The 26,130-nt window shown below is 47.2% G+C and overlaps 1 protein-coding gene across 3 annotated transcripts in view; it reads right to left on the bottom strand.

The window, feature by feature from the left end:
* Nucleotides 1–26,130, bottom strand: part of TMEM132D (transmembrane protein 132D) — a 601,443-nt gene that overhangs the window by 426,812 nt on the left and 148,501 nt on the right. For all 3 annotated transcript variants that reach the window (XM_084763643.1, XM_084763641.1, XM_084763642.1), the window contains exon 2: nt 12,574–13,459. In XM_084763643.1, coding sequence (XP_084619769.1) covers nt 12,574–13,459 — 886 coding nt within the window. The remainder of the gene's footprint in view (nt 1–12,573; nt 13,460–26,130) is intronic.

Here is a 26,130-nt window from a genome sequence, read left to right as displayed (position 1 = left end):
TTTAATATGAAATAAATTCTATTTTAATTCTACTGACGAGGCTCTATAAAGAGCAAAACTTCTCTCTGTTGTGGGTATGCTTTGGAAATAACTGTTTCAGCTCCTCCAAGCCCCAGCAGACACCACAGTGGGCTGCGAGCCTGAGGGAGCCCAGTGCTGGAGAATCCCAGGAACACACATATGTACAATTGGCAGATTCTGTATCCATTCTCTCCCCCCCATTTGCAAAAGGGAAGGGAGAAATAATCTGCATTTGGAAGCGCTTATGAAAAAAACGCTTGGAAATATTTCTGATGTTTCCCTCACTGGGCTGTGGAATCCCTGAAAGTGTCTCTTGGCAGGAGACAGAGGAAAAAAAAAACAAAGAAGAGGTAAATATTGAGAGAATATATAAAAATATTGTTGTGTAATATCCCTACCAAATAGAAGAGAAAAAGCAGAGATTCACGACCTCAAGTGAAGCGCACTTCCACTTTAAGAAGCGGCATCGGTTTTGAAGGGAGATGGCTGGCCTGTTCTTGCTCAGTGAACAAGACGCGCTTTGCCAGTGGTACGCTGGCCATTACAGCATGCTTCCAATTCCACAGCGAGGAACAAGGATAGGCAGCCTATACTCACCACAGAAGCTGCCCTCGGTACCCACTGACCGCTGTTTGTTCCAACCATGTGAAGGGAGGTTGGATGTTGGGCAGTTAGAAAAGAGATGATGGGAAGATGAGAAGCCAGGTGAGCTGAGGTGCAAAAGGGAAGATATAATGGGGGGTGAGTAAGTGGCTTCCCAAGGGCACCATGCCGGGGGCGCATACTGACCCACAGGCTGGACTCAGGAGAAAGCGAGCCACCATTACTGGCTGTTATAATAAGCAATAGCTAGTTTATATACAGCAGACAAGAAAGCACAGCACAGCACAGCACAGCATAGGGTCTTGGTTTGTCTCCCTGAGTTATATGACAAGTCCCGGGGCAAAGGGTTCACCTACCCAGACATGTGGCAAAAGCTTGGATCTCAAATGTGTCCTCAAGCTGTTATGCTAGAAGCTTCACCCCACCCCCACCCCCACCCCACCCCCACCCCCATTGGCTGTGCTGATGGGAAATGGTAGAAAGCTAAGGAGGCAGCAGGGCCTAGCGAAAGCAGGTAGGTCATCAGGGTCATCCATCTTTTCCTCTCTCGTTTGGCTCCCTGATCACCATGACGTGAGAAGCAGCTAAGTCTATGTGTTCTGCCATGATGCTTGCTCTGCCCTGTCATAGGCCCCAAAGCAGCTGACCCAATGAACGGCAGATGGAAACCTCTGAAACGAAGAGCCAAGTAAGCCCTTCCTCCATTTCCATCAATTCTTGTCCTGGTACAGAGATGGAAAGCTGAGCGACACATATAAGGACCAGAAAGGTCCAAGTTGTGATTCTGACTATGGGACCCTAGGATGCTCCAGTGTGTCCCCACCTCATGGTAACAATATAGGTATGAAAACATACACTTAAGGTGGCAATACGTTTAGGAGGAGATAGATTCTTTTGGTAAAGGGATCTGGAGCTGGATGGAAGGAGCTTTTCTTTAAAGACCAAGTACCAGCCAAGGAGGAAAGGAGGGAGACTTCAAGGTACCCTCCCAGCCAGACCTTGGTCTTCACAGCTGCTCACTTCCTCTGGCCAGGTGACCATGTGGAAGTCAAATACATACAAACTAAAATGATTGTCACTCATGGATAGCGCAGACGTCCATCGTGGTTCTCCATCTCTCACCTTCCTGTCTTCTGGGTAAATGTAAAGGCTTTTGAGTTCTATAGGATGGCAGACCTCAGGGGTAGCTGAGGCCTCACCTCATGACAGTCTCTCCCCATGGCAACTGGCTTTGTGTAAAGCAGGGCACGCGGATTGTGCTAGGCATCTGAGACCCAGGGCTGTGTGTTATGGCAGCTCATGTTGCCTTCTGTAACCGTTACAGGGGTAACAGTGTGGCTTAGGCAGCTAAAGTCAACGGGAGCCTGTTTAACTGAGAAGAGACAAAAAATAGTGCAGTTGGCCTGTTGTAACAGCCTGCCTCAGGTAAAGTGATCCAAGATAGTGTTAAAACCTGTGTCATTTCTTACAATTAAAGGCACATGTTAGAGTCTCTTGAGTCCCCTCATAAGCCTACATAATCATGCAATCTACACATGCGAGCACGCACACACATTCCGATGGGTAGGTCTGTGGGTATACAAATATATTAGCAGATAGTTTTAGGGGTCTTAAGATCCATGTGACCATCATTATCAGGGGACAATAACATCACCCCCTAAAGCTCCACAGAACACCCCTCTCCTCATCATCCAGCCACAGATGACTCTCTATCGCCATCTTCAATCTATAATAATGCCACAACATTTGTAATAATGCCATAGGCACACTTCAGTAGCTGTGACTTTTACTCAGGATATCTCTTTAAGGCTGTTTTCCTTTTCTTCCTTTTATTTTATGTGTCTTGAATGTCTGTGCACTGTGGCATGCAATACAGAGAGGTCACAAGAGGGTATTGATCCCCCTGGAACTGGAGTTACCAACACCTGTGAGCTGCCATGGAAGTTCTCGGAATTGAACCCGGGTCCTCCACAAGAGCTGCCAGTACTCTTATCAGTGGAGTCCTCTCTCTAACCCTCTAAAGTTAAATTTCAAAAACATGGTGGTGGCCTGGAACCGGAAAGCCTTGGTAGCAGAGATGATAATGACTGAGTAACTGGCTTGCTGGATACATAATCCTAGTCTCTAATAAGCTTGAAAAATACCCATAATAAAAATAATCTTTAATTTGGGAAATGTTACCTCTGTGATCAGCAATCTACAGACCATGGGGAATTGCAGTTTGATGGGCTGCAAAGAATCCAAGAACCCAGGGAAGATGAGTACGGGCAAACAGAGCTACAGGGTCAAGCAAACCATCCAGGCTAGAAAGGGACACATTCATCTGCCAGCAAAACAGCAGCCAACAGTGCAGCCTGTGCATGGCTCTTGAGTGTGGGTCTCCAGGACCCAATAGCTTCCATAGCCAGCGGGGCTGAACACAGTTTTCTCCTTCTCTATCGAGAACCATTACCCAATGCTCTTCACCTCTGAGGGCCTCGTATGTGCTGGGTTCAAGAGTTCAAAGGTCAGATAACTGCATCTTCCTTGGCACAAGGATAACCACCTGTGACAAATGAGTCTTGCTCCTTTTGAAAAATGACACAAGTAGGGGGAAGGGATCCAGTTCTCAGCCAGAAGACAGCCACTCCTCAGCTCTGAGCACAGAATTCTCTTGTCCGTGGTTCGCATATGGTAATAAAGACAGGACCGTCCCTTCACCTCCTGCATTGTTTCCATTTGAACTTTAAAAAATGAAAAACCCTCGAGCTTTCTTTGTAGTTGATGTTTAGGAATTTGGAAGAACTTAATCCTAGGTCTGGAGACAGAGTCAGGCAGATTCTCAGAGCTTACTAACATCGCAGCTGAGCTTCACACCACCGGAAGACCCTTTCTTAAAGGGTGTGGACAGCATTCTAGATGATGACACCCTGAGGTTGCCTTCTGAAACCCATACACACATGAACTCGCATGCACCAGCATGTATGTGCATGCACACACGCAGTTTAGAAATCAGAACTGCATTAAAACTCTCTCGAGTCATACAAAGAATGGTAGTAGGATTCCCCAAGGCCCTGTGACATATTCTCAAAAGGACATGGTTTCTCAGTGTAAGAAATCCTGGCAGGCTGCAGATATGTCCCTTCTGACAAAAGTGATACTTTGATTAGGTCCACAAAAGATATTCGTCTTTAAACTCTGGCCAAAGAAATCATGTCCTCTGTAGCAAACTAGCTACTTTGTTTGCGTAATTCTTGGTTTAAAGTATATTTCAGGCAGCTGGAAAGGTGGCTCAGCAGTTAAGAGTATGGACTTTTCTTTCAGAGGACCCAAGTTCAGTTCTTAGCATGTGCACTGTACAGCACACACCCACCTGTTACTCCAGCTTTATGGGAGCTACCGCCCCCTTCTGGCCTCTGAGGGCACCGCATTCACGTGCAAATACCCACATAGAGTCGTGTAACTAAAAGTAATAAAATAGATCTTCCTTCTTAAAGAACACATTCTGGGACTAAATTATCTCTGTGTTGGCTGCAGTTTGTAACCCATAGCTACATTGGAAGATTCTAAGCATGTGTTTTATTAGACCAGAGCTGGCCCAGCTGTATACCCTAGTGGCTTTGAACATGTCAGGCTATTGTCCTCAGGAACCTACACCCTCTTCTGCTTTTGCTTTCTCTCAATAGCCTCTAGGCAGTGGACAATATGCCACTCTATTGAACAGTCATGGCTCCCGCCAGCACGGGAGAGGAAATCAGAGACCAGTGAAAAGCGGCACAAGAATTTAGAACTGCCAACCCCAGAGGTCTCACCCAAGGTTAGAAAGGGAATCCAGAACTCAGCAGGTAAGGTGTGACAGTTCCCCTGTGATCTTTCCAGGGATTACTGAGCCTGAGGGAGCATTTGGGAAACACTGGAGCCATTTGGGGCTCTCATAGCTCAAGAGGGAGCAGTGGTAGGAAAATTATAGCCAAGGGTACCACTCAGCACACTATGGAGCTCCAGAGGGACACCTCACAGGCAGGACAGAGATCTGGAACTATCCAGTTCATACTGCCAGTGCGTTGAGGGAGAGTAACTGCATTCATTAAGATTGCTGAAGGTGGATCTCTGAGTTCGAGGCCAGACTGGTCTAAAAAGTGAGTCCAGGATAGTTAGGGTTGTTACACAGAGAAACAAAAACAAAACAAAACAAAAAACAAAACAAAACAAACAAACAAAAAAGATTGCTGGAGGATGTGGCCAGAGATTCAGAAGCATCACCATCCCTTAAAGATGACCCGGTGTCCCCATAAACAAAGCCAGGCTCTGTTACGCTGGGAGCCAGACTGCGCCTTTAAACGTCTCATGACCTTGGATCATAACTATCCCAGTCATTCAGGCAAGAGATACGTTGGGCTTCAGCTCCCAGCAGCCCCTGCTGTGCAGAAGAGGGTGCCTGGGAAGAAGGGCCTGATCCATCACAGCTCACAGCAAAGTAGAAAAATGGCTAGAGCCGAGAACAGCAAAAGAGCTGGCCTCCAGCGGTAGGAAGGTCCTTTGGAAAGAGGCCAGATGGTGGGGACACAGGAGTGGTGAAGATACCTCCAGACGCCTACACTCAGCACACAGAAGAGGTTTCCCTGGACCCCCAGTTCTTCCAGCTGCGCTAGGTTTCTGTCATGTTTTCTGCTTTGTTATCTTACAATGTTCTCCTTGGCCAGGGTCAATTGAAGCTCTGATGGCCCTTCTGTCCTGGCTCCCGCTGGGACTAAGGTGTGACAACCCTGCCAGTACTGTTAGATCTATAACTCGGAGGTGATCGGGTCCCAAAAGGGCCACCACTTCCATGGGCAAAAATGGCTCCCTAAATTCCTGCCCCATCAGAGACAGCTCAATTAGCAGCACCTATACCCAGAGACGCACCTGAGCCAGACACTCAGTGTGAGGACAGTGCTTGGAAGGGCAGAGACACAGACCAAAGGTTAATAAACACAGGAAGCCTGCTTTAAGAGGGTCAAAAGCCAAACAACGAGGCCACCAGTGTCTACGGAGAGGGCTGGACCTGTCACATCATGGCTCGGGGAACCAGAAATAGGTGCTGCTGGAGATGGCAGTGGCAGGCCAAACTTTTTGATAATTTCCTGAGTGTAAAGTCAACTATCTGTACCATTCTTCCCAAGGCACTCAGGCACAGAAGCCAGTGAGGATGAAAGAGAGGACCAGTCCCTTATTCCTCGATGGGAGAAGTATCAAAAACAAAAAACAAAAAAAAACCCGCAGGCCTTTTCAACCCACCAGACTCATTCCTTCTGTATGAGACTATACAGGAAGAAAACTCCACAGGTCTGATGAGAAGAGGGGAGACACGCAAGCATCTGACTCATTCTTTAGCCAAGTCCACCCCTACTCTTCCCCCACTGATAGTCTCCCCTTCATCCCTAGTCTTTCTGCCTCTGACAATATGGCTTTGTCACATTTTAAAAATAAGTCTGCTGAGCTGGGGATTGCTCTGTGGCTAAATCTCTTGCCATGCAAGCAGGAGGATGGGAAGTTGGATTCCAGAAATGTATACAAATGCCATCCCTTCTACAATTCCAGCTGTGGGCGGGGGGGGGGGGGTGGCAGCGGGGACAGGGGATTCTTGGAGCAAGCTGGCTAGCTGATCTAGCCATGTTGGGGAGCTCTGGGTTTGAGTAAGTAGAGAGTAATGCAGAATGATTCCTGTGGAGAAATTAGTTTTTATTTTCTGGTTCTTCCATCCATCCTTCCTTCCTTCCTTCCTTCCTTTCTTTTTTTCCCAGAGCTGAGGACTGAACCCAGGGCCTTGCGCTTACTAGGCAAGTGCTCTACCACTGAGCTAAATCCTCAACCCAGAATGATTCCTGATATCAACCTTGGATCTCTACATACATGTACATGCACATGCATATGCACCCCCCCACACACATACACACACTGATGCATGCAAAAAATCACGAGCTCACATGCACGACCCACACATGTGCACAGATGAAACTGGGAAAATAAAAAGAAGTTTGCATCTTAAATCATCAGATGTAGGGGAGGGGTGGGGAGGGGAGGGGAGGGGAGGGGAGGGGAGGGGAAGGGAAGGGAAGGGAAGGGAAGGGAAGGGAAGGGAAGGGAAGGGAAGGGAAGGGAAGGGAAGGGAAGGGAAGGGAAGGGAAGGGAAGGGAAGGGAAGGGAAGGGAAGGGAAGGGAAGGGAAGGAGAAAGGAAGCTGATACCCAGCTCATTGTAGCATCTCACCCTGGGACATACTGGGCTAGACACCTCCCGAGTTATTACCAAAGAACATGCCTCGCAAGCGGCTTCCAGCATGTTCCTTTCTGTATTTGCTCTTTGAAGTTTAAGTTAGAGGAAACCTGCTACTTATGTACTTACCAGCGGACTCTCCAAACGAATCAATGTTGGGAGTTCAAAGTGACCTTAAGTTGCCTGTTTGCATTTCCCCCGACGCCCTGCATTTCATGGCTGGCTGAATCGATCCGCTGAGCACTGAATGCATTGCCACCCCATGCTTGAGGTTGCTCTTTGGGTATGCTTTAGAACACCTGAACAAGAACACTGAGTCTCAAGGATCCTTCCAAGATGCACAGGGAGGTGGTGGTGGTGTGGGGACAGAGCTTAGGCAGGTTCCACGACACCTAACTTCATAAGCTGCACCATTTCTCTTAAGCTCTCTGGGGTCCTAATGGGCAAACATAAAGCTTTGTATCTGAGAATGCCATTTTTTTGGCAATCACCAATGTAATACCAGAAGCACCAGGAAAAGCCACTACCTCTCATACAGTTACCGACCCCTACCCCCACCCCCGCCCCCTGCTCCCAGTGACAACTTTTGTTCCCACCACTCATGTTGTTTCCTCTCGTCCTTGTTCCTGGATAAATAAGAATTGGATAAATAAAACACATCCCCCACAGGGGCCCCAGAAACTGCCCTGACTCACTTTCTAGGGAACAAAAGGATTGTGGATAAAGTGTTCTCCTTCACTTTAGCTCCTTCCCCTTCCCTCAGAGGCTGCACAGACAGACAGGAGGAGACAGACACCTGCATCCTTCAGATGTATTTATCCCACATTCTTTAGTGAGAGTGTCCTAAGTGTGTACTTCATCAGTCCTGGGGCTCCTGGTGGGCACAGACCACACACATCTGGCTTCAGTGCACCACGAGGCCAAGTTTACATAGAAAGAAAGACCTGGGCAACATTAGACACAGCTTAGAAAAAGATGTGGAGTCACACCTGTCTGTGGTCCATATCCATCATCATCATCATCATCATCACCATGGTGACGATCATCATCATCACCGCCACCATCCTCACCTTACTGACACAGTCCCTTTCACTAAAGGTAAAGCATGCTGATTTGGCTAGATTAGCTGGCCCTGAATCACACACCACCATACGTGACATTCTGTGTGGGCACCAGTGATCAGACTCAGTTCTTTGTGTTCGTATGGCAGGCGCCTTCCTAGATGAACCATCTCCCCAGTTCCCAGAGCATCTTATATCTGACAGAGGGGTGGGAGCAAGGCTGTCAAAGAGTCCTTAGGCATTTAGTATTTTAAAGTGTGGGGCCCTCTGCAAGCTGTAAGTGGCCTTTGATAATGATCATTATTATCAGGAGGGATCTGCTCTCTCAATGAACGTGAGAACGGCCCCGGGGAAGAGCCCTGATCTGTCTCAGTTCTGCACTTTCATAGCTCTGGTCTCTGTCCAACCCATGAGCTTCCTTGACATTGGATAAATATTTGGCTCAACCTCCATTCCAACCCGAGGGCCAGGCTGACTAGAAATTCAGCCTCTAAGGAGGAAAGATAAAGAAACAGCTGGTGTAAAGGGACAGAAAGGGTCCCTGGGTTATTTTCCAGCTCGGCATTTGGGCAATCTGAGCCACTGGTGGCTTCTGAGCCCTGTTGTTCCATGGGGAGGGAGATGGGCAAAGGAATGGTGAGCTGGATCTCACGAGCCAAGGGCACAAACGTGGTGGGTGCTTATTTGGCTGTTCATGGGAAGCAAAAATGTTTCCGGAGATTTAAAGGAACTTGGATGTCTGGGAAATGAAAGCACTTTGCTTTTCTTCTACAATGGGGCCTTCAAGACTAGAGCAGCAGGGTTAGAAAGATTTGTATAAGACAACAACCTGTCTATTGGGACTTTCTTGTTCTCAATTTGAATCACCCGTACACCAACACACGCATGCGCACACACGCGCACACACACATACACACACACACACACACACACACACACACACACACACACACACACACACACACCACATAGAGAGCTCATTAAAAATGTATTTTGTGCCCAGGACGGAAACCCCACCCCCTCAGACTTTCTCCACAGCATCTCCCCCGAGGTCACATGACAAGCCCACCCCATCACCAGATCCAAGTATAAATTGTCCACTTACATAAACCGACTAGATCATTCGAGAATGGAGTACCATTAAGTGTTTAGCAGGCAGACACTGAAGCCCAGGGTACCTCATAGGAGAGGAAGCAGGAAGGATGCACAAAACAGAGGAAAAGGGAGGAGAGCTGTGAAATGCTGTGTTCTGCATGAGACATGGCTGCTGCCTCCATGGACTCAAAGATGCTGTGGTTACCTGTACAAGAGCCATCTAGTCAAAACTCCTGGCATGAATGAGGGAGGCTCCACCCCTTACCGAGAAGCTACTCACAGTCAATAGCTACTAAGAGAGAGAGAGTCATTCTTTCTTGAGCATGATACTGGTGGTAGCTTTCCCCTGTTCCAGCGGATGACACCATCCCTATGCACATAGGAAGCTGGGAGGTTATATGTTGTGTAGACATGTGTGGAGGTGAAGAGGAGAATGCAGGGTAGATATATTTCATTGAATATATATTTTTAAAAATCTCAAAAATAAGGAAAAATTGAAAACAACATTAATAATGAATGGATTCTGAATAAATGTATTTCCCCCCTCTGTCTCTGTAATCACCCAATCTTTGACTTACCACTAGAGAGAACAAAACCTACTAGGGTGTTCTGCATCTGTTTCTGAACGTGCAAAGAGGCCTAAGCCCAAGTCCATGGGCTGTGTGGTCCAGCAATGGGGATGCCTCTTGGGTCTATAGAAGAGCTAAGATAGCTAATCTCACACAGGACACCAGGGGACACACTTACTGTGTCACAGATGGTGACAGGATCCCAAGCTTTTGTGAAACACAAAAACACACATACAGAAGTGCTTTTCAGAAAAGACTAGAAGAAGTCACTTCCTGAAGCCAAAGTCTAGGAGACGGTGAGATTCCTCTTCTGGCCCAGGTATCTGACCACCAGTCAGTGACCAGCACGAAAACACAAGGGAGGGTAGGATGCAGTATAGCAGAGGCACCTTTTTAAAAAATCTTAATTAATTAATTAATTAATTAATTAATAATGAGACAGCGTTTCTCTGTGTAGCCCTGAATGTCTTGGAACTCACTCAGTAGACCAGGCTGGCCTCGAACTCAGAGATCCACCTGTCTCCACTTCCTTAAGTTCTGGGATCAAAGATGTGCACCACCATGCCCGCTTCTTTTTTATTTTTACAATTTATTTATTTATATATTTTATGTACATGGGTACTTTGTCTGCATGTGCATATGCACAGCGTTGGAGGGTTGTCAGCTGCCATGTGGGTGCTGGGAATCGAACTCAGGACCTTTGGAAGAGCAGTGAGTGCTCTTGACCACTGAGCCATCTCTCCAGCTCAAAGCCGCGCCCCCCCCCCCACTGCCCTTTTCTAAAGCCATGGTTTCTAAACAAAGCAGGGTCTCTACAGTCAGCCACCTTTAAAGATGTTACATAAGGCTGTTGAATTTGGACGTTGAAGCGCACACTAACAGAGTGTGGAGTGGGCTTGGGGCCAGCTGCAGCACAAGCTGCCACACAAGTGCGGCCACAGCTCCACAGATGTCTTTCCATACCCCCTGCCCCTTTAGCTAATCCCCAGATACGCAAACCACGAAGCCAAGGGCTTTACCTTCCAGTTTTAGCCAAGTTCAATCATTAGACAAACGCTGTTCACTAACAGCTATTGCTTTAGTGAAAAAAAAAAAAAGGAACCCTTGATGCCACTTCAGAATCAATTCAGATTAAATCTGTGAGTTAAAGCAAAGGAACGAGACTTCCTTCCTTGAGCTCACTACCCCTAAACAAAACACAAGGAAAAGGGGGTAGGAGGGAGGGAGGGGCAAGGGAGTGGGGGCATCAGTAGCTAATGAACTTGAAATCCCAGGTAACATTTTATCTCACGTGTGGTTACATTCAAATGAATGTATTGGGAGCTGGAGAGATGGTTCGGCAATTAAAAGCACTTGCTGCTCTTGCAGAGGACCAGAGTTTGGTTTCTGGCACCTGTATCAGACAGTTCACAACCATGTATAACTCCATTATAACTCCAGATTCAGGGGATCTGGTGCCCTCTTCTGGCATCTGTAGGCACTGCACTCATATGATACACACACATAGGCACACGGACACACACACACACACACACACACGTAAAGATAGCAAAACTAAATTTAAAAAGCAAGAAGAAACCGAGTAATGTATTTCACAGCAGGCCAAGTCACGACATGCTGATGGGACACTGCTGTTCAGCCAACAATGCTCGTTTTAGTTAATTATCACAGTCAAATTCACCTGCATTAAAAATGGTCCTAAAGTCTTTAGTTACATCACAACTGACACAAGACAAGTTCTTCTTACATATTCTATTCCAAAGAGAATTCCAGTGCATTTTTCTAAAGTGCACAGTGTCTCTTCTAAATGTCTCCTCTTTGCTACACCCTTACATAAGATACCCAATATCCTACCATACATTCTCCACCCTTTCTGCTCTTTTCTATCTTTTTTAAACAGCATATTCTATTTCCAGGGAGAAACAAAGTGATAACTTTAAGGCTGGTACCACTTTATACTTAGAGTCTGCCTGTCTGGAATAGATTCTGAGTTGGCAAAGCCATGTTCTCCTTCCTCCCTGACAACTGTCGCAACTGAGTTCGCAGTTTCGCTGAAACTGCGAGGTGTTTAAAAACCCAATTGTGAAGTAGCTGATTTGGGGAGCCCTCAATATCCCAAAGCTTGTCAGTAAGCCCTCCACAAAGGCAAAGGGATCCCAACAGCATCCTGGACTTTTCTGCGACAGCCTGGGAGGTTCAGTAATATTAAAAAGAATGCTTTATGGTCCTGGAGCAATGGCTCAGCAGTTAAAAGCACTTGCTGTTCATCCACTGTACCCTAATTAAGTTCTTAAAACCATATTTGGCAGTTAACTACCACCCATTACTCCAGTTCCAGGGTGATCTGATGCCCCCTCTGGCCTCTGTATGTACTGCACTCACATACACACACTCAAACATAGACACACACACACACAATTAAAAATAAATCAAAAGGAAAGAAAGAAAGAAAGAAAGAAAGAAAGAAAGAAAGAAAGAAAGAAAGAAAAGAATATTTTCTGAGCTGGGGAGATAACTCAGTCAGTAAAGTGTTCACTATGAAAACTGAGGACATAGATTTGATTCCCTATCTATGTAAATCAACAGGGTATAGTGCTAAAAGTTCTTGGTTCAGTGATCTCAATGCTAGAGAAAAGAGAATCCTAGGGTCTCACCGGTCAGTCAACTGGCCTAGCCAGTAAGCACCAGGATAGTGAGATACCTTTTCTCAAATCCAAAGAGGAATGACACCCACAATTAACCTATGGCCTCTACATTATGCACATGGACACATACACCCCTACAAACTATATCCATAATTAAGTGGCCAGCCAGAACCATCAAACTAACCCTCCTACTTCATAGTGACAACACAGCACAAAGAACATCTACAGGCAGTTCCACCCATAACACAGCAGCTTGGCTGGACTCCCAGGGCTGCTGTAGATGATAGATAGATAGATAGATAGATAGATAGATAGATAGATAGATAGATAGATAGAACCTGCTCACCTCAGTGTGAAGCGATTCTCCGTGCAGTTCCTAGAGACGGAGATGGGGAAGGTGAGTACATCTCCTTGTCGCACAGTCTTGGGGACATAATGAACGGCCACGTTGCTATCCAAATGCAGATCCCTCAAAGGTGGACTGCTGGGGGTCTCCCGAAGAAAGACACTCCCAATTCTGTGCAAAGGGGGGCTGGATTCATCAACATCGTTGTGACCCATCGGAGCGCCGCCACCCTTTCTCAAGTCCTCCTTGGCACAGTCCCCTCGTTCATCCCCTGGCTGTACAGCATAGTACAGTTCCACGGGACTCCCCTCTGGCTGCTCCGTGGGCCTCCTGCGGCCAGACACCACCGTCGGGGGACTGAACCAGCCGGGCAGCATCTCCAGCTGAGCCACACACAATCCCAGGGCCCCACCCAGCTGGCAGCTGCCCCGAACTTCCCGGGTCTCTCGGAAAGCAAAGACCCGCAGACAGGGTAGTTTCTCGTCTCTGTGTTCATCCCAGTCTCGGCCCACGATGTGGAAGAGCACCTGCACTTTGGGATGGCTCAGGTAGACTTTCTCCTGAAGGATGTAGGCCTTCAGCCTCCAGTTAAGGGAGAATGTGTTGGTGAATCCAAACGGGTTAGAAGGCAGCATCAAGTCCTGGGGCACTACCTGCTCCAGTGAGAAGGGCCCGTAGCTGGCGTTGAGCACCGGCAGTCGCTTGGACTTGTAGATCAGAAAGGACTCAACCCGCGACTGCAGGCTGGAGTTGCGCATGATGTCCTGGTTGGCCTCCTTCAGGAAGAAGGAGACATCGGCGTTGTTGATGTGGTACGTCACCGGGAGGTAGGTGGGCAACAGTGAGAACCGCTGGATGCTCTCCAGGATCCCTCGGCCTTCCGACACTGTTGGGAGGAACCGAGGGGAGGTGTTAGTGATCCTTGGGACCCCAGATTAGTAGACTTGGAGGGGTACATTGGTAACCACCCACCACCCCACCTTTGGACCCATGATGCAGTTCTGAATTATCCAGTGTTTCTTCCTTGAATCGAGTCAACGTATGGGAAATATATGGAAAAGGGGTTGGGGAGATGGCTCAGTTGAGTGCTTGCCACACAAGCAGGTGGGAAAAGATACCAGTTCCCAGAACCCATATTAAAGAGATGGCTGAGCCACTAAAAGCTAGGCACACAACGAAAAAAAAAAAAAAAAAACCCAAGCCAAAAACAGAAAAAACTGAGGACAGTGGTGCATGCCTGTGTCCAGGGCTGGGGAGATAGAGACAGGAGGATCCCCTGTCTCAAAAACTATGGTAGAGAAAGAGTGTAGAAGATGCCTGGTATGGACCTCTGGCCTCTGGCCTTTTAGTTTTTTTTTTATTTGTTTGTTGTTTTTGCTATAGCAGATGTCAGTAAGGGTTGAAAAGGCACAATCATCCCATCAAATAAACAATGGGTTTTCCCTTGACCAACCAGGTAGAATGAACTGAAACAGGAGTGACCTTTCTGCTTACGGTCTGACCTCCACATCTTCATCATAGCCGGTACCATTTCTGATGCAACCTCACACCCCACATGGAGGAACCACTGTCCAGAGAAGATGAAGATGAAGGCTGTGGCGCAAAGACATTTTGGATAAGTGACCACAGTCACAGGGATGCTATGGCCTCTCCTGGAGTGAAGCTGAGAGTGGAGAGAAGAGACTTGGAAACTGAGTTGGCAAGAGTCTTCCAGAGACAAGAAAGGGCCTGACCACACCATGCCTTGGTCCTTGGAGGACCTGGACCCTCAAGCCAACAATTCGAGGCAACATCTACCTTTCACTACACCCGTGATCTATGAGGATCATCCTGCCACCAATGAACAAAAAAAAAAAAAAAAAAAAAAAAAATTTTTTTTTTCTTTTCTCTTTACGGAACATATTCTCCCTTTGGGAATTAAAAAAAAAAAAAAAGCCAACATGTTATTTTTACAGCTCGCTTTCCTTTCTGTAATAAAAATCCAGACAAAGAAATTATACAACCCACAGAAGCCATTTAGAGCGCTTTGGAACAGGGAGCCACTGGCTTGAGTAACCCTGACTGTCAGGGCACAGCTGGCCCAGCCTCGCTGTAGGCTGGCAGCACTAATCACGTGATGTCCCTTGGTTATTCAGAAATGTCAATGACATCCTTCCAATAACCTGCTTCAGCTTCACTGACCTCCATGAGAGCACCCCCAAGCACAATGCCCTCTCACGGCCAGACCCACGTGTATCAGGAGCAACGGGGACAGGCAAGAGCTCAGATGGTGCCTGGATTTTCCACGTGAAGCTCGTGAGACGATCAGCAAGGCGGCACCACCCCTCTTTGTTTCTGAGTGAACCGAGGCTACTACCATCCAGGTCTGAGAACACAGAAGTACACTGCACACAAGTCTAGAGCTAGGCCAGGTTGACAGACACCTGTCGTCAGGCCCGGTTTGCACACTTGGAATGACGAAAATCTCACGGGCTAGTGTCATCACCAAGCTCAGGGCAGGAGGAGCCTCACACTTATGCTGAGATGAACTATCTAGAACCGGACTGGCCCAAATAGTAATTTCATAAGTTACAGCCTAACGAATATAAATTTCTTTTTCAAATATCAAGATATACAAACTGGGAAGATGACTGAGAGGATGAGGTATGTACAAGTGTAAGAGGTGGAGTTCACAGTCCCCTGAAGCCATATGAAAAAGCCAGGGGGACATGGTGGCCAGTCTATAATCCCAGCACTTGCAAAGTAGGGTCAGGAGATCTCTAGGCCACTCTGGCTAGCTAGACTAGGTACATTAATAAGCCGCACTTCGCCAAGAAACCCTGCCTTAGTAAGGTGGAGAACAATCTAAGAAAACACCAATGCTAGTCCCGTGCACCTCCAAGCACACGTGCCCACACACATATCAACAGGTATACATGTGCCGACACCACACCCATGTACACACAGCTAAACATTTTTCTTGAAAAATCAAGATGCTACAATGTTGTAACTGTGACCTGTCCCCCCCCAACTTGATAGATTTAGGGTCACCATGAAGAGGTTCAAGAGAGGGAAGACCCATCCTTAATACGGACAGCTCCATCTCATGGGCCAAGAGAAAAGGTGAGCTCAGCATCAGCATCCGGTTCTCTCTGCTTCCTGACTGCAGTTGCCATGTGACCAGCGGCCTCACGCTCCTGCCACTGTGACAGACTGCACCCTCAAACTATGGACCCAGACAAACTTTCCCCCCTCACGTAGCTTTAGTCTGGTATTTTGTCACAGGGACATGTAAAGTCACTAACATAAGACTAACAAGATGCCTTAGCCGATGAAGCATTGCAGGTTCTCATGTCTCTGGAGCTGGCTCCTGATTCGTCTTTTCAACAAATCCGTGTTTCCCCATCTAAAGGGCAGGCAGCACAAAAGAGCTAGCAGCCATTATCTGTGAGTTCTCTGTGAGGAGGTCAGTCCTGCTTCCTCCTTCCTCTTGGATACATTCTTCTCCTCCTCCCCCTCACCCATTAGGCCTGTTCTAATCCTCCCTCTATCCATGTCTGCCGTAAAGCCCATCTTCCTGGAACACTGACAGTGCCACCTCAGGGTCACAGCCCCTCATGTGTACTACTCGGCACTCACATCGCCCATCATTCTGCAGTTGTCTGGGAGCCTCGACAGATCAGTAGGGTGCATGCCATCAACAGAGGTCTCATGTGTTCCCAAAGCACTCGGGGCGTGGGGGGTTGGGGTGTCTCTAGAAGAGACCCCAGCAAGAGACACTCGGTAAATTTTTTGATATGAACAAATGGGCTCACAAACAGCTTATGGAGTTTCTATTGTAAAGAACAGATTATATTTTCCACCAGGATTTTGCAAGATCTCTTCTCCACAGCATGACTGTAGTCAGGACGGCTGATGCTCTGCAATCCCACGCACAGGGATTTGAGAGGAGAGGAGAGAAAAGGACGCTCCCTGGGCCATTAGCTTCCTAAAGGGACGCCTTATATACAAGGAGGCCCTTGACTATTCAAAACACATCTGACACTTCCCCAGAGTGAGTGCCTTGAGCAGCCCCAAGCCAGCTCACCACGCAGTCTAGAAATTGCTGAGGTCAAAAGTGCAAAAGAGAGAGAGAGAGGTACCGGGCACCCCCAGGCCTCCTGAACCTCCCTGTTGAACATCTGACCCCTCTGCTCAGGGACACAAAACTTAATTGTGCAGCTAATTACACGGTGCCAGGTCAACCACACTGGGTCCTCTAATACTATTCGGGAAAACAGTAAAGCAAGAGAAGGTCACGGCAGGGCATTGGCGGGGAAATAACTCGAGCTTTGGTCTGCAAACCATCTAGGTCTTTCACCTTGGTAGCCAAAGCAGATGCTTATTGCCTATAAATGTCTCACCAAGACCCGCACGCCCAGGTAAATTTCTTTTTCTTTTTCCCTCCCTGTCCTAGTGCCACCTCTTCGGCCTATGAGTGGAAAGACTTTATTTCACCGTCCTGCTCGCAGCCCACCATCAACAGAAGCCGAAGGAGGAAGCCGGAAGCAGGAAATGAAACAAAGGCTATGGGGCACCACTGCTCACTGGCTTGTTCTTCATTACTTGCTCGGCTTGCTTTTTTTAAAAATTAGTTTATTTATTTATTCACTTTATATCCTAATTGTAGCCACCTCCCTCCGCTCCTCCAAGTCCTCCCCTCCCTCCTTTTCCCCCCTCCCCTCTCCCCTGTTCCTCAGAAAAGGGGAGCCCCTCCCCCCCCCACTAATCCACTTCAGCTCAACAAGTTGCATCAGGACTGAGTGAGTCCTCTTCTCCTGTGGCCTGGAGAGGCAGCCCCACCAGGGGGAAGTGATTAATAATTAATTAATTAATTAATTAATTAATTAAAATAAAGTAAAACAGGCAATAGAGTCCTTGTCAGATCAGCCCCTGTTCCCCTTACTAGGGGACCCACATGAAGCCTGAGCTGCCCACCCGCTACATCTATGCAGGGGACCTAGGTCCAGTCTACACACGGTCTTTGGTTGGATGCTTCAGTCTCCGCACGCTCCTCTGGCCCCTGGCTAGTTGGGTCTGCTGGTCTTCCTGTGGAGCTCCTGTCACCCCCAGGTCTTTCTATCCTTCTCCCCACTTTTCCACAAGACTCCCAATGCTTCGCCCAATGCTTAACTGTGAGTCTCAGCATCTGTTTTGATGCACTGCTGGGTAGAACCTCTCAGAGGGCAGCTCTGCTAGACTCCTGTCTGTGAGCCTAGCAGAGCATCCTTAATAGTGTCAGGGGTGTCAGAGGTTGTCAGCCTGCTTTCTTTTACCATACAGGACCACCTGCCCAGGGGCAGCACCACCCACAGTGGGCTGGGCCTTCCTACATCAGTCACTAATCACAAAAATGCTTGTCCGTGGGCCAATATAATGGAGGCGTACCTAAGTTGAGGTTCCCTGTTCTCCATGTGTCAACTTAACAAAACTAATCACTACACTCCCTTTTTCTTTTGCATGTGCCTGTGTTTAGTATGCATATACATCTACATGTATGTTTGTATGTATGGGGGGACATGAAGGGAATGTGTGTTTATGTGTGCAAAGGCCTGGGGCTGACATGGGAATCTTCTCAATCACTCTCTACCATAGTCATTGAATTGCCCCCACAACTTGATGATATGGTTAATCTAGTTAGCCAGCTTGCCCAGTCTTCTGCACCACAGACTTGCTGGCAGGCCTCCATGCTCACCCAATACTTATATAGGAGCTAGGATCCCAACACTCCTCTTCAAGCTTGTGTAGCAAGCTCCGTACTAGCTGAGGCATCTCCACGGGTCTCCTTCTCTTCCTCCATCTCTTTCCTTCCTTCCTTCCTTCCTTGTCATTTCCCCTATTTCTCTCCCATTTTGCCTCCCCCCTTCTCCATGCCTTATAATCCATACAATGGCGGCCATCTCGTTCTATAATGCACAGAATGGCTACGGTGACAGCTACTGTATCCTAGTCCCTAGGCAGGCACCTTCCATCACCTAAAAAATGTCATTTTATTTCACATAAAAATGAGCCAAGTGTCATCTGGGTGTGGCAGCACATGCCTCTAACCTCAGCACTCAGGAGGCAGAGGCAGGTGGATCTCTGTGGGTTCAAGGCCAGCCTGGTCTATAAAGCAAGTCCAGGATAGCCAGTGCTGCATAGAGAAACCTTGTCTCAAAATTCCAAAAACCAAAAACAACAACAACGACAACAACAAAAACAACAACAACAACAAAGCCAAGTGTCAAATAAGAAACAAAAAGCATTAAAAGCAAATGAGTGGCCCATAGGAAAAATGATCGGCTTTAATTTGGGCATCATGGCTGTGACAGAAAGGAATGGGACCTGCTCACCAGGTCATCACATTTTTGAGAGAGCACTGCTTCCTCAAGTCATACATTTAAGAAGCAAGGAGATGGCCACCTGAACATAGAACTCTATTTTTCTCTGTATGGTCCAGAAGGAACAAGTTAAGGAAAATGATTGTAGGTAGGAAACCAGCAGGAGTTGGCTAGGAGGTAAAATCTGGGTCCTGGACACTGTGAATTCTCTAGAAGCCACCAGGATTCACACATCTCATGCAGAAAACATCACAATCCAGGTTTCCTGACACACACAGGGACCCAGTTCTGGTTTGGTTTCTAATAAATACAAATACCCCAATGGGGCATGCCGAGAAAACAAATATAATACATAAACATTTATTTCTGTCTCCTAAGATGAAGTGTAAATATGGGGCATCTTGTAATATTGTTTCTAAGTCTGGGAGGCCTTCTCATGTTGTGTTTGAGAGGTCAACAGTCAGTCAACCTGGCAGAACTGTATTGTTTTGTCAGAGCAAAGACCTGAGCCACCTGGAGGCCCTACTGGTAACTCAATTGTCTCTGTTTTATATAGAAGAGACAAAGGTGGTTTCAGATCTGTTGCAGTTTTGGGCTTAAGGGGAGAAAGTAATTCACAAGGAGATCCAACAAGCTTGCCAACTGCCGAGTCAGAGGATAGTTGACATTTGATGCTAATCAGGATGTCCAACCACCAGAGCTTTTTCCTGAGGTCTGTCCTTGTCAAAGGCAGCGTCCTAGGACAGACATCTGCCACAGGTCACAATCCATCACTGAAGGAAGTCAAGGCAGGATCTGATACAGAAACCATGGAGGAACACTGCTTGCTTGCTTACCCTGCTCACCACCCTCATACTCAGATGCTTTCCTTACAGAGCCCAGACCTAGAGGCCTAGGGATGATGCCACCCACAGTGGGCTGGTCCCTCTCATATCAATCATCAGTTAAGACAATACTTCCAACAGACACAGACACGAGCCAGCCTGATCTGGGCAACTCCTTATTTGAGACTCCACACACCCAGGCTGGGAGTCACTGACTCAGGGAGATGGGAACAGCAAAGTGTCCCTCCCTAGTGACTCTGACTACTGTGAATGGAGGACACATGCAGACTGGGGGGTCCACTACCCCTTGGGGTTTCCAGCATAGGAGAACCGAGTGTAAAACCCCCGCAGGAGATCCAGAAAGGTGCGAGAGCAACAAGCATAGTGTTCCTAGGCTCAGCCCCTAGAATGTTCTAGATTCATCCCACCCTCCACTCCCAGCCTGGGGACAGTGGCATTCCACTGCTCATGACATCGCTGCTATCCTGTACGTCTGTCCTTCCACCCGACCAGGCATTCATCCCGAATCACACTTCAGAGAGAAAACAGCTTTTAGGACACTGCCATGTTAAGGGGCCCCTTTAGGGCTCCTCTCCAACCACCCCCACTCAATGGGTCCCCCTCACTCACCTCTGCCCACCCAGCCTTCTACCTTGATGCAGAATATCCATCGCTTTTCTGCTTGCGTGTGTCACACTGGAGAACCTGGAGCTCACCAATTCCCTTTTCTTTCCCTGCGGAATTATTCATGTAGTAATGGCACATTTGCTAATACCCTGTTCTGTAGCTCCTCGGTGATGGATGAAGGAGGCAAGTCTCTGAAGCCTCACCCATGGGGCAATTTTCCTGTCCCCATTTCACAGTAGTAGGACCAGAGGGGGCAGGTGACTTGTCCAAAGCCACACAGGTTCCAGGTTGTCCAATTCAAACTGCCCATCACGCCTACTGAGCGCTAAGCCACGTGACCCTCAGTAAGCTGCTATGTGATTTCAGTAGCTACTTTGTTCTCATGCTTTTCGCATTTTAAATAGTATTCCACCCAAAGAGCACAAAACCAGAGAGCACCCAACTACATGAACACACGCAAGCAAACATATACAACACACTACACACAAACTACACACACCACACACACGAACACATAGACCACACATACCACACACACTACATAACAAAACTATATGCCACATACAAGTATATGCACCACACTATACACAAACACACTTAGGTTACACAACACACATACTACACTACACATACAAATGCACACAAACTGAACAGCACATTATACACAGACATTTATACATACTATACAACACATACATACACATGCTCATACACACGTACACATGCATCTACATACATACACATGTGTATACACACCACACACATGCATACACACACACACACACACACACACACACACACACACACACACCATAGGCACATAAGTTTTCATGTTGCAGTGCCATGCAGAATAAGCATATGCTCTCCCAACCCAAGGGAGATGTAGCTAACATATTAGACTGAGATTAAGGATAGCATTTCCTGATGCCCTGCCTCACCAGCTGCCCAAGTCACCACAGGCTGCTGTGCCAGAGCAGAGATGGTAGGCACCCTTCGGGCATCTTAGTGTCCCTTCACTGAGAGGAAAAAAAAAAAAACAGCCAGGCAAGCCACAGGCTGTCTTTGGAATCCCCAGAGCAGGAGGTGAGAAAAGTCTCAGTGCCTTTCCCATGGCCACTCTGGTCCTAGTCAGCAGGAGCCTCAAGATGGGGAGTAGCACGGTTAATGCAGATACTCTCCTGAGCCACTGGATTCGTGGCTTAGATATGACGAAAGAGAGCTGGCCTTCACTTCTCTGACATGCGTGTAGCTCAAATGACTGAGGAAGCCCAGTGCTTTACTTAAGCCTCTCAAAGTACACAGTGAGTAAGGTAACTCCCACAGGACCCAGCGCCTGCCCAGGTTACGTTTCAGTGCACAGAGCATCCTAGCATCACAAGCAACTTGCTAAGATACATGTCCTCTGGAGGCTGAAGTTATATATAGCAAGACCAGGTACATTTTCTGTCTCAATTCATGCACTGGGCCTTTTACAAGTGTCGGTATCACACTGTGCTGCGGATCGAGGACCCACGGGAGCCATGTCTGTTTAGCCTCAGGAGGCTGAGGCTCTTGGGAAAAGGGGGAACTGAAGAGCAGGGTCGGAAACGAATGCTTGCGGGATGCTTCCATGCAGCGGGAAGGACCACAGAGAGCCCAGAACAGGTTGGGATGGGAAGGAAGGTGGCCAAGCTATAAGAGATTCTCTAGTCTCCATCTCCTACCCTGCTATGGGTACACAGAGATTTCAAATATGTGCCACTGTCTCCAATCTTCATGGCTTCTAAGGGTCTGAACTCATGCCCTCAAGCTCGCCCAGAAAGGTCTTTACCTGCTGCACTATCTCCGCAGCCCTTTACTGTGGTTTGAAGGGGTACAGTTCTATACTACCAGAGGCTCTTCCAATTACCGAGTGTCTCGCTCCAGTTGTAGCTTTCAAGTAAACCCAGGGCACTGCTGAGCATCAACGCCAATAACACTGTAGCGTCCATAAATCCCAACACCATTCAGAACCACTGATCCTCGTGTTCTCATTGCTACCTCTAGGCACCCCACTCAGAGAACAGGGACACTTGGGTTCGACAGCAAGGGCTCCACTCTAATGCGGATGGTGACAATATATATGCATGTGAGGGACACTCAAGGGACAACAGTTCAAACGGTCATGTGCAGCTGGGATTATAGCTCAAAAGCAGAGTACTTGCCCAGCAGGAAAGAGGCCCTCATGTCAACACTCTCTCCCCTGCAATGACAGCAAAACAAGATGATAAAAGTCCAGTGAGGAGTGTGAATGCATGGACCACATGGTCAGGGACCTACAGAGAAGTGAGGATGGGCACCCTCTCCATGCAAGGGTGAGGACCAGGCTCAGTCCGTCACTAATTAAAGTGGGCACACAACGCTGTCAGGTTGTGCCTACAGAACTATAAGATTTTCTGAATCACGTGGAAGCAAGCTGCCAAGAGTCAGATGCCAGGATCTTTCAGCAGAAAGCTCAAGGGACGCACAGAGAGTTGCCTGTCTCTGGGAAAGGACAATTCAACGGCACACAACATGGCTTGTGTGTCCCTTTGTGCTTGCTTATTTATGTCATCTCAGACCCTGTCCTCTCATAATAAAATGATTTCAAGAACGTTCTGTGTAGTGCCAGATATAAACTAAAAAAAAAATAGCAACCAGCCAACGATCCAATGAGAAGTCTGCATGACTGACTACATAATGCCCCACCCAGACCACTGCAGGAACTGAACCTGGAGCTTCCTGCCATGGACGTGAAAAGTTTGTGACAAGGCTCCTAGAAAAAACAATGTCTACCTGTGTTAAATGTTCCACAAGACTGGCTGACATCAGTGACTATAAAGATAAGGACCCAAGTTAGCTTGAGCTATGTTAGCATCCCAAGTGCCATTTATTGCCAACATCTGTGTGAAATAGACCCCCTACCTCCTCCCAACCCCAAAGCTAAGGCTGCACTCTGACATGTCTGAGGTCTATAGCAGAGATCTCCCCACCTACCCTACGTTTCCCAAATGAACTTGAAAAGTATCTTGATTCGTGTCATCCTTTGTTCTATTACTTTAAAAAAAAATAAAAAATAAAAAAAAAACTTTATGAAAAGGTTGCCACTGGGATGTAGAATTTGGGGGAAGCCTTGTCCTAGTCTGAATTGTTTGTTTGGCTTGGTTTTTTGAGATAGGGTTTCTCTCTGTATAGTTTTGGCTGCCCAAGATCTCATTCTGTAGACCAGGCTGGCCTCGAATTCACGGAGATCTGCCTGCCTCTGCCTCCCAGGTGCTGGGATTAAAAGTATGCACCAACCATAGGGCACAGTCTGAATGCTGATGCTGTGATAAAATGCTAACCACAGCCAACTAGGGGACAAGGGTCGGCTATATTATTGAATTACAGCCCTAAATCATCATGGGGGAGGCGGGGAAGTCAGGGCAGGAACCTGGATACTGCTTACAGGCTTGCTTCCTAAGGCTTGCTTAGGCTACTTTCTTACATCCAGGACCACCTGTTTAGGAGTGACAACGCCCACAGTGGACTGGGCCCTCCCACACCAATTAGCAACCAAAAACAAAACAAACAAACAAAGAAACAAAAACAATAGTACCCACAGACTTGCACACAAGTCAGTCTGATGGAAGTAGTTCCTCAATTAAGATTACCTCTTCCCAGAAACTGCATGTTTTTTTCCTTCAAGTTCTAACTGTAGTACGTATTTAGAGGCAAAGCACAAACAAATATGTATCAATGTTTTTGTCTGCCTAAAGATTAGGGAAAGGTACTGTTTTTATTTTTGTTGTTGTTGTTTTAAGTAATTTGTTTACATAGCCCTCAAACTTATAAAGTGGACTTTAATAAAAGAAAAAAAAAAGGAAAAAAAGATTACCTCTTCCAGGCTGACTGTAGCTTATATTGACATAAAAACTAAGAAGCACAGATCAGAATCTGTGTTCTATATCATAGTCACTCATATTTGGTTTCAAAATAAACTCTCTTATTCCCCTTGAAATGAGAGCTGTGGGCTTAGCTGTAGGTTTGGTTTGGTTTGGTTTGTTCCTTGCAGCTACACATTTTTCTAGTTCCCTTTCAACTGGGAAAGACACTTTTAAAATGAAAAGAGAAAGAAATGGGGAAATAGAGGGAGCTAGAGAAAACACTCAGAAGCTGACACAGGCCAGCTGTCAGTGGCCCCAACCCCACACTTAAGCATCTTGCTTTGGAGTCATGAGCGGGAACACAGCGAGCAGAGGACGCCATTCACAAGTTAAACCTTGACTTAACTGTAGGTCTCAGAGCCATGAGGGAAGTAGGCCACCCCCCTCGCCCAGCACTCCCCTGAAATCTCTCAGCATACAGAAAAAAAATGTCATTAAGTGGCTTTATATTAAAACTATCAGACTGTCACATCTCATCAGTATTTAAATTGTTTGTATTAATGTTTAATTTATCTGGGGATTGAGCAGCTTAAAAAAATAATAAACACAAACAATCGTCTTCTGTGTTTGCTGAGGGCAAAGTCATTTGGAGTGATATAGTCCATACACTATATTTCCTAACAGAAAAAAGGACAGAGGGAAAGGGAAAGGGCTGGGGATGAAGCAGGGGTGGGTAGTCATGTACAGAAGAGAATTTCTTACCAGAAACAAGACAAAGGGCCCTTTTCTGTAGTAGACTGAAGACCAGGCAAGGCTTCCAGCTTTTTCCAATGTTATTTTCTTTTTTAAAATTTTATATTTTTATTTAATTAATTTATTCAGATTACAACTCAATTGTTATCCCATCACCTGTATCATCCTGTTCCTCCTTCCCTCCCGCTTTCACTCTATTCCCCTTCTCTAGGTCTATGACCAAGGGGGACCTCCTCCCCCACTATATGATCATAGGCTATCAAGTCTCATCTTGGTAGTCTGCTTATTCTTTGAGTGCCATCAGGTCTCCCCACCAAGGCCAGGTGGGGGTCAAATACGGGACACCAGAGCTCATGACTGACTCTGACAATGTTATTTTCTTTTGAGACAAGATGTCGCTATAGAGCCCCACACTGGCCAGCACTCTCCATTCTTCTGCCTCAGCTTCTTGGGTCCGGGGACTGTAGGTGTCCGCCACATCTCTTGGCCCCAGCTTTGCCAGTTCTGAAGCGAAGGGAGCTGTGTTACCCTTTGAAAGACATGACTCCAAGACCATTCCAGCACAAAAGGGGGAACAATTCCCCACTCCCCAGACTCGCACCCACACAATTCGACGTCACTACTCCACAGGGAGTCCCGCCCGTCTGGCCTGTCCTTCGAAAAGCACCTAATGCCTATCTGCTACTGACCCATGTCTGCTCTGTGTCTACATACATGTCTGCTCTGTGTCGTCTACATACGCGCTAAGATTCTACCCTCTTATGATGATGAGCTTTAGCAGCAAAGAGGAAAAATACTAGAATCTCTGCGGTACCCAGGCCTGTGTGGATGTTAGCTTATAGGTGTTTCCGTTTTTCTCCTGGCCGTATATGCGCTGTGGCTATATCTGTCTCTCACCTCTACTAGGGGAATCTAGTAAGGGACATCCATGCATATGATGGGGGAGGAGTTAAAAGACAGGGGTGGGGTCACAGAGACGGAGGTGAGACAGAGACAGAGACAGAGAGACAGAGAACAAATGGAGAGGATGATTATCATGTCACCCAACAAAGTATGAGGCCAGAACCCAAACAGACACCAGAGCTTCTCTGAAGGGGGCTATGTCCTCAGCCTGACAGTGGTCACCAGTCACCTATCTCGCACTATGACCTG

The sequence above is a fragment of the Acomys minous genome (assembly GCF_964271855.1).
Source record: "Acomys minous genome assembly, chromosome: 16".
NCBI classification, from domain to species: Eukaryota; Metazoa; Chordata; class Mammalia; order Rodentia; family Muridae; genus Acomys; species Acomys minous.
This window is presented reverse-complemented; position numbering and strand designations above follow the sequence as displayed.